Source organism: Castanea sativa, chromosome 4, assembly GCF_040712315.1.
Source record: "Castanea sativa cultivar Marrone di Chiusa Pesio chromosome 4, ASM4071231v1".
In the NCBI taxonomy this organism is placed as follows: Eukaryota; Viridiplantae; Streptophyta; class Magnoliopsida; order Fagales; family Fagaceae; genus Castanea; species Castanea sativa.
In genome coordinates this window covers 20,006,342-20,015,937 of record NC_134016.1, presented here as the reverse complement: position 1 = coordinate 20,015,937, position 9,596 = coordinate 20,006,342, and the positions used below count along the sequence as shown (strand labels likewise).

General features: G+C 35.2%; 1 protein-coding gene across 1 annotated transcript; it reads left to right on the top strand.

Moving 5' to 3' along the window:
- The first annotated feature begins 8,214 nt into the window (after positions 1–8,214).
- On the top strand, positions 8,215–8,685 carry LOC142632578 (uncharacterized). The gene has a single exon (XM_075806955.1). The coding sequence runs from the start codon at positions 8,215–8,217 to the stop codon at positions 8,683–8,685; it is 471 nt and encodes a 156-aa protein (XP_075663070.1).
- Positions 8,686–9,596: the final 911 nt, after the last annotated feature.

Sequence of the window (9,596 nt, the reverse complement as noted above, 5' to 3'; positions counted from 1 at the left end):
TTAAACTTCTTTGTGATTGCACGAATGTTCGTTACGCTATTGTGACGTAACTTAGCAACATCACATTGAATTTAAACAATTAAACACATGATGTGTAGGGTTAAAATTGTGATGAGATCACAATGATTTCAATACAATCCACTTTTTACAAAAAGTCTAGTGGGAGAGAGATACAAGGGTTGGATCTCACGGCCTCCATTGTTGATTCATAGTGGTGTGGGGTAAACATCTCGTCTTGGCTTCAAGCCTTGCGTTCCATGCGGAGGGTGTTTATTTCATGGTACTACAAGATTGAACTTCCCGGTTTATAGTGGTGTGGGCAAGCACCTCGTCTTGACCTCGAGCCTTGCATTCCATGCGGAGGGTGTTTTGCATCATGGTACTACAAGATTAAACCTTACAAGGGTAGAGTTACGTGGCTACACATGGTTCTAGGCAATGGTGTACACTAGACTAAGTTTGATAGTATCCTCTATGCTGAGTTCTTACTATTATTACTTAGAGGCTAAAGAAAAGCGGCAAATTATTTTTGTTTGGTAAGAGTTATCATGATAGCATTAATAATGAGAATATTTCTCGCCTAATCATAGTGGTTGGTATTCACTTTGTGCTGAGGAATATTAATTGCGGGATTAGGTTGTCATTGCACCTAGTATAGTATGTTTTTCGGGTTCCATAATATATGGTTATGGATGCAAAATATAATGTCCCTGTAATTATGTTCATAGTCTCAAAATAAAGTCGTCATAAATTTTTTTCTCGAGCTACTATTTTAATTGAATCACATTAACTAAGAAATAATTTTGGACATGGTGCTTAAAGGAGCTGAAGTACATAAATTTGTTTTGATTCAGCATTGTCATAATTTCCTTTGCACGATGCATTGATGGAAGATAGTTTATGATATGATCATAGTCTCCATTGAAATGCTGAAATGTAACAATGACTTCTATCTCAATTGTACTACAGCATGAGATGCAAGAGTTAGTACTAGACTAGACTTTATATTAAGTCTAAATGAGATTTTTGGTATGAATCATATTGAGTCCTAAGAAAAGCTTAAGGAGTTCCAATTTTATGTCATTTAATGAAAATATTTTATTTTTAAAATGAATTGGAATTCTCGGATGTAGAGATTAAATGTTAATCTCATACGGATATGATCCACAAGTCCTTGTTAGAATTATTTGATCAATTCGGATTGTTTTGAAGATAATTTATATATATATATTTATATATATATTATCTGAATTGATGAGTGAGTTCTACACAAAGGACGACATCCTAAAAGCTAAGGCTAGGATCAATATGATTTAATCAAATTCTTAGCCTAGACCAAAAGGTAAGGGTGTTAAGAAGAGGAATTATAATACCAAACAGTTGGACAAGCTAGTTGCCCTAGTAGTTGCCAAAAGAAATTTATACTCAAAAGCATGACCAAAAGGAAAGTGTTTCCAGTTTTGGTAAAGCTAAGCATTATCCATGATTATTTTCTAGATGGAAATTTACATGTTTTACTTTTTAAAGAGAAAGTTTTCATCCTTTAGCAATGTATGTTTTGGCACTTATGTCTAGATCTTATTAATCTAAATGATATTCAAGATTGGTGAAAGATGGGCTTTTAGAACCATTATTTTGTTATATTCCTAGTCTATGAATTCTATTTAGAGGATAATATGATCTAGGGCTCCTTTTGTAAAAGAGTTTAGTTTCAATGACTTCTTTAAGTCAATGCATACATGAAGGAGGAATAAGTCTCTTTTAGAAATAGTAAAGTACATGATAAGTATTTCCATTTGCTTACTTATTTTGGAGATATACTGCAATTATTACTATACAATTTCTAAAACTGATTTTAAAAGTTTGTTCCTAGGACATTTATCAAATTGTGGATTGGGTGAAAACCTAGAATTTGATACTTCCACTTTTGGGGATGTCCAGCACTTGTGCTAGAAAGGAAGTCTAACAAATTGAAATCAAAAGATAGAAAAATGTGTGTTTATGTTGGGTATCCAAAATGAATTGCAGAAGATTGTTTTGGTAGTCATAAAGAAGATAACGTGTTTGTAAAGTACAAATACAAAGTTTTAGGACGATGACTATGTGAATAATCATAAAGCAAAACATAGAATCGTTCTAGAACATAAATGTCAGAATTTGTTGTAAGACAACTATTAAATACATTTAGAAATGAAATGGTTGTATTAAATACCATAAGGCATTATTCTATATATATAGCTAGTACACTGGTACAATATCGTAGTGGGAGGATTATTAATTACCAAATAAATTCATACTTTTGAGATAAACTTTTTGAAGTAATTCCAAAAGGATATGAATTTGATCCTTGGTCCTACGTAAAGGCAATAAATTATATGAATATGGATTACTGAATAAAGGTTATGTGAATAGAATTAGATTCTATCTAAAGTCTAGAACTTGTAGAGGTGCCTAGTGGCATTAAGTCTATTGTTCTCAAATAGGTCTACAAGAAAATGAGAGATTTGAAGGTGCAAACCTTCAAAGTCAAGACTAATGGCGAAAAGATTTATTCAGAAATAGGTGGTTCGATTATGAAAAGATTTTTTCACCAATAGTCAAGTTTGACATTATCTAGATTCTCTTATCCATTATATTTCATTTAGATGACATATGGCAATGGATGTCAAGAAAGCTTCTTTTAGTAGAAATCTTGAGAAAGACATCTATATGATGTAACTAGACTTGTACATAACAAAGAACCAGTAGTGTTTAGTATGCAAGTTGCTTAAATTCCATTTATGGACTAAAGCAAGCATATGAATCATAAAATATAATCTTTGATCAAGAAATCAAATTTTTTGATTTTGATCAAGTATTAAAAGGCCTTATGTGTGTAAAAGCTATATAGAATAATAAATTTCTTAATGTATGTTGATGACATTCTAATCATTTAGAATGAAGTAGAGTTTTTGTCATCAATAAAGTTTTTGTTGTCTAATCCAGATTGATATAAAGTACTTGGAAAAGGCTGGTCACATCCTAAGAATTAAACTTTGTTAAAATTCAGAATTTAGGATGTTTGGTCTATCTCAAACAGCTTAAATAGATTAGATTCTAGCCAAGTATAGCATGTAATACTTCAAGAAAGGATTCTTTCCTTTTAAGTTTGAAGTTCCTTTATAAAGGGCTATGGTCCAAAGACATATAGAAGGAAGAGCATATTAAGACGGTTCCTTATATCAAATCGATAGGAAGTCTTTATGCTATGCTAAATACTAGGCTAAATGTCTATTTTGCGGTGGGCATGGTAAGCAAATATCAATTGAATCAAAGATCACTTAATTTAGTGGGAGTAAAGCATATACTCAAATATCTTAGGAGAATGAGGGATTATATGCTTATCCACATAAGTGAAGTTTTGATAGTTACTAGATGTACAAATACTGATTTGTAGTTTGATTGTGATTCATAAAGTTGGACTTCAAGATATGTGTTTATCCTAGGTGTGAAGATACACATTAAGTGTAAATAGTATCATCTCATTAGAGAGATATGAGTACATGAGAAATAGTAGTAGAAAAGATAATTTATGCATTAAATTTGTCTAAAACTTGTTTTCAAACCTTGCCTTAGAATAATTATGAATTACTCTAAAGGAAAACAAGTGTCGGATATATGATAAATTGTCTTTGAGGGCAAGTGAGAGATTGTTAGGGTTTACGCCTAAAATCAAATATATTGGCATGTCATTAATAATTAAATTGTTTAATTATATGAGACTATCTATAAATGAACTAATGGAACATTACCTTAGTCCATAAGATGCATTGTATGTGATTTATGTGATTTAGCTATAGAAAATGTAAATCACAAGTTCCTTGTAAACTCAAAATGTAGTTCGTAGTCGGTGATGAAATTAGACCTTTTATCTGTAAAGACTATAACATATCAACTAAGATGATTTGTCTTGATCATGGAAATGGAGATTTCTAGTTGGTATGTTGATATGTTTTAAGAGTTAAGACATATTGAACTGGACAGCTGTGAGATTTATTACTCTCCTAATGACTGTCAAAAGAATAATAAACTCACGACTTGTATTTGCATGAACTCTTAATTCTGAGAGAATAATAGACTTGATGATGAGATGTAGGTTGCTTTGAGATATCATGAGTGAGATCTAGAGTCTTGGTCAAAACCTCAGTATGTTGGGCAACCACATTTAATGTTGATGGAACATATATTCTCAAGATGGAATTCATAGTCTCTTAATGGAGATACAAAATATTCCCTTGAGATAAGTTTAATGGGTTTGTTATTCAGAATGTTAGGCCTAACTACTTTAGTAAATTCTTGCTAGAGTATATATTTATGAAATTGGATTTCATAAATATATGATGAATAACTTAAAGGATTAAACTGGGTATTCAAGGATAAGATGTAGTAATTTACAAAGTGGCAGCTTACATTCATGACTTTGTGTTACTACGAATATTTTATGAAGGGGTTGTATATACAATAAATTCTTGGGATATAATTTATAAATAAGGCCTAGAGTGCAACTATATTTATATAGTGGTATTAAATATAGTTAATGATAACTTTGGACTTGTCAAGAGTTGACAGAAAAGCCCAAGGCCCATTGGAGCTAGTGTCTTATTGGTCTCTTTTGGTCCCATTCCAAGCCACACACTTAAGCCCAATTGGAAAGGCCCAAAAGGCTAGCCCAATTAGATAATTAGTTAGATACAAAGGGAGAAATTTACAGAATTTTCTGTAGAGAATTGAAAGAACACTATTGCAAAGTGGTGTAAGAAGTGTTAGACACTTTGACATTCTCCCTTTAGAACTGATTGAGAGACCACACATCTTGGGTGTTAGTGGAATTGGAGTGAATATTGAAAGTGTTCCCAAGTGCTTCTGATCTTCGTTTTTGAAATTCACAGCTCCAAGGTACACTCTCTTGTTCTCAAATTCTGAAACTTACATAGTGCATGTTAACATTTGTGAATGAAGTAGATCCATTATTTTTCCGTTGCATATGTTTTGTATTTGATACAAACTTGTATATTTCCTTCTCAAACACGTGTTTTCCATGTGTTTTTCCAACAGATGCCATCAACAGTGGAAAATTGGAGAAAGGTGAAAGTAAGTCTTTAACCAAGAAAATATATGGAGGGGAAGCAACCACCACTAAAGCACCCAATCCTATAAATGTGAGCATCATCATACCCCAACAAACACTAGTGTACCCAAAGAAAGCTCGCCAAGAATTCTCCGACCTAAGGATGACCCTCACCCAAGCATATGAAAACCTATCCTCCAAGGGATTCATTAAACCTTTAGACCCTACACCTATGCCTAATCCCATACCTCCCATTTGGAATCTCAATGAATATTGCAACTACCACCAAAAATTCGGCCATGAAACCAACAATTGCTTTCGCCTCAAACACAAAATACAAGACCTCATAGACAATGAAACCCTCTCAAATCCCAACATTATCACCAAGCCCAACATTAGAAAGAACCCTTTGGGTACAGATAGATGAGATTGAATGAGATTGCTCAAAGTTGATAGAGACTAAAAATGTCAATATCAATGCCGTGGAAGTCCAAGGAGTATGGGATGAAGAAGATGAAGCCTTAAAGGAAGCGGTAGCGGTATGGGGAATACTTCCCAAAGGAGTGAAAAAATTAAAGAGAAGGGTCTCGGAGGACAATATAGCAAATATCACTAGGAGTGGAAAGCACTATAAGCCATCCTTTTTGGAAAAGGATCATCCTGGTAGAGATTTAGAGGAGGGATCCTAACCCATGGAACCTAAACAAAAAGAGGAAAAAGATAGGGTCTTAATGCAATTGAAGAAGACCCAAGCTCATGTATCCATACGGGGCACTTATGGCCTCTCAAAACCATCGTAAGGCTCTCTTAGACACTTTGAATGGGAAAGAAGTACCTATAGAAACTACACCACAAGAAGTTTTGTCTCTCATGGGAGTCGAGGGTTCCTCACGTCCTTGCCTTTTCTAATGAAGATCTCCCTCCCGAAGGATCTACTCACACTAAACCCTTGCAAATCAACATTAAATGCATGGGTGCCAAGGATCCGATGGTAATTATTGATAATGGATCCACCTTGAATGTTTGTCCTTTTAGGACTGCCCTCACTATTGGCCTAGATATGGAGACTATCATCCATTCTCCCTTGACCGTAAGGGCATATGATAACAATTTAAGGAAGGTCATGGGTACTTTCAAGGCTCCTTGCAAGATTGGGTCAATAGAAATCATCGTGGAGTTTCATGTCATGGATATCACCCCAAATTACAACCTTCTCTTGGGAAGAGCTTGGCTTCACCCCAATGGGGCAATCACTTCCTTACTACACCAAAAGATGAAGATCCCATGGAAATGAGGGATTACCATAGTGCTCAAAGATGGTAAAATTCTAGCACCGGTTTGTGGACTCGAGGAAGGAGGAAGTAAGCTTCAAATGAGAGGTTTTAAGTTTTAAACATGGCTGACTATGGGTCAAAGGATGAAAGGTATGCTACTGACTTCTTCCCATATTGTAGCAATGAGGTGATTGTGATGATGAAGAACATGGGATACATGCCTAGTATGGGCCTTAGGAAAGAAGGAAAAGGGGTAGTTGAGTTTCCTGACATTAAGACTCAAGTGACTTGGAAAGGTTTAGGATTCTTTGAAGGCTGCGATGGAATCAAATAAAACCTTGGCACTCTCAATGGGAACTTTGTGAAGGAAGGGGAAAACTTCCCTTATTGTGGCTTCCTCGAACCTTGGATAGGTATGGATGGAAAGGTGTATCCAAGTTGGAAAATTTTCTTTAATGAAAAGCTCACCTTTAAGGAGAAGCCTATCGTGGTGATCAAAGAGATATAAGAGGAGGTAGATTAGGTGTGTTGGGAAATTTAGACCTCGGTTGATAAAATTAACAAGTTTTAAACCTAAGTTATTAATTAGATTTATTATGTATAAAACTTGTTAAAATAATCAAACATCAATATCACGTCAATATTATGCATAAAGGAATAGTAAATAAGACAAGATATAATGACCCACGAAAACCAATAAAACAAACTAGTTTCACAGTAAAAAAACCTAAGGGGAAACCTTACCGTAAAGCAATCCACTATAATAAAGGGAAGTTTCAGATCTAGTACAAAACCTTTGTCCTTAGACTCTACAATCCCTATAGATGAACTTACAGTAGAAACCTTCTACTGTTTCAGAACCTCTGAACTCTTCAATATATGAACGCCACCATTTTGTACGGATCCCAATACATGACTAACCAAACATGCACCGCTCCCAGTACGTGACTAATTCACCAACTTGAAAAAGATTGTTGGCTGCAAAGTTCTTCACTTCATCAACAATGAAGATCAAGAAGCACTTGGTTACAAAACCCTAAGGCGCAAAGACGCAGTAGCTTCTTTCAAAGAGAATAAGGCATCGATCACCCTTTGCATGTATTCTCCTTGTATTCTCTTATGTGACGGCCTTTAAACTAAGCCTTATATATGTCTAGGGTTGTGAGAAAAGAAACCCTACACATACATGTCAACATGAGCCGAAAATCAGATCTGGAAATCTGAATTTTGTAATTCTCGATAGATACAACTATCGAGCTATCTGTTGAGACCTTGATAGATACTATCTGTCGAGTAGCTGTTGAGCTTTAATGAATCAGCACTTCTTCACTTGTTTCTTGGACAGATTTGCATGGCTTCAATACTAGACTTGAACTCTTGTTCCTTGAAGTACTAAACCCATCCTAGATCTACTTAAATACAAGTAAAGTACGTTTTGTCAAAGGATTAGCCAATTTTAAATGACATATGTTCTTAACATGAATCACATAAATCATAAGAGGGTGAACTACATGGATGCTGAAGCAACGAAGACCATGATGAAGATAGGTAGGAATGTGTTCGCCGTCACCAATGAAAAGCCAAGTGATTCTTTCAAATTCATCATGCTTATTATGGGGCCTATTAATAATTAGAATTGGGTTGGGTTTTCTGAAAATATGGGGAAAAATTTTTGTAATGCAAGTTCCAATGTACTTTTCAATATTTTCAATAAGATGAATTTTGATTTTGCTTACTTTGATGTGTCCCATAACATTGAAATTCTGCACTTAAATGATTCAAATGAATTTGAAAATGAAATTAATAAACAATTGGAAAAAGAAAATTGAACATATGGAACCAACTCTTGAAACTATTAATTTGGGCAATAATGAGAATCCACGCTTAATTAAAATTAGCCCAACTCTAAATGAAAAGGAAAGAAAAGATCTTCAAGAACTCCTCACGGAATTTCAAGAGGTGTTTGCATGGTCCTATGAAGATATGCTTGGAATTGACTCTGATATAGCTCAACATCACATTGATACTCATGATCACATGGTACCTGTCAAACAAACGTTGAGAAGAATGAGGACGAAATGGCTCTTAAAAATCAAGGAGAAAGTCACTAAGCAATTAAAAGTAGGGTTCATCAAATCCGTACACCAAGCTGAATGGATAATCAATGTTGTGCCTATATCTAAGAAGGATGGGAAGGTGAGGATGTGTGTGGATTTTAGGGACTTGAATAAAGCATGCCCTAAGGATGACTTTCTTTCCCTCAAATTGATGTCTTGGTGGATAACACGATGGGAAGTGCCTTGATGTCTTTCACGGATGGTTTCACAAGGTAAAACCAAATCAAGATGGCTTCCAAAGATATGACCAAAACCACTTTTACTATCGAATGGGGAATCTATTGTTACATGATGATGTCGTTTGGCCTCAAGAATGCTGGGGCAACCTACCAAAGGATGGCTACAGCCTTGTTACATGATATAATGCATAACAAGGTGGAGGTGTATGTCGATGATATGATAGTGAAATCCAAGAAAGAAAGCCACACTGTAAACTTGAGGAAGTTCTTTGAGATGATTAAAGAATATAGACTAAGATTGAACCCAAAAAAGTGTACCTTGGGGGTAACCACCAGAAAATTTCTAGGCTTCCTAGTGAGTAATAGAAGGATAGAAGTTGGCCTATCCAAGATTAAAGCCATATTAGAGATGCCTCCACCCAGAAGTGAGAAAGAGATAAGGGGTTTCTGGGGATGATTACAATACATTAGTCGATTTATTGCCAAGCTCACCTCCACTTGTGAGCCCATCTTCAAACTCCTAAGGAAGAATGAACCACATACGTGGGATGATAAGTGATAAAAGGCTTTTGAACTTACCAAGGAATATCTCCTCCACCCACCTATCTTAGTGCCTCCACAACATGGAAAACCCTTACTTTTATACCTCTCCATCATAGGGGATATGGTTGGAAGTATGCTTGCATAAGAAGACGATGACAAGATTGAGAAGGCCATATACTAATTGAGTAAGAGGTTCCATGATTTTGAGACTAGGTACACTCCCATAAAAAAGTCATACTTCGCACTTGTTTGGGCCATGCAAAAGTTGAGACATATCATCTTACCTTTCCAAATATGGGTAGTAGCAAGAGTAGACCCATTAAAGTATCTCTTTGAGAAGCCTGCTTTGTGTGGAAGATTGTCAAGGTGGTTGATC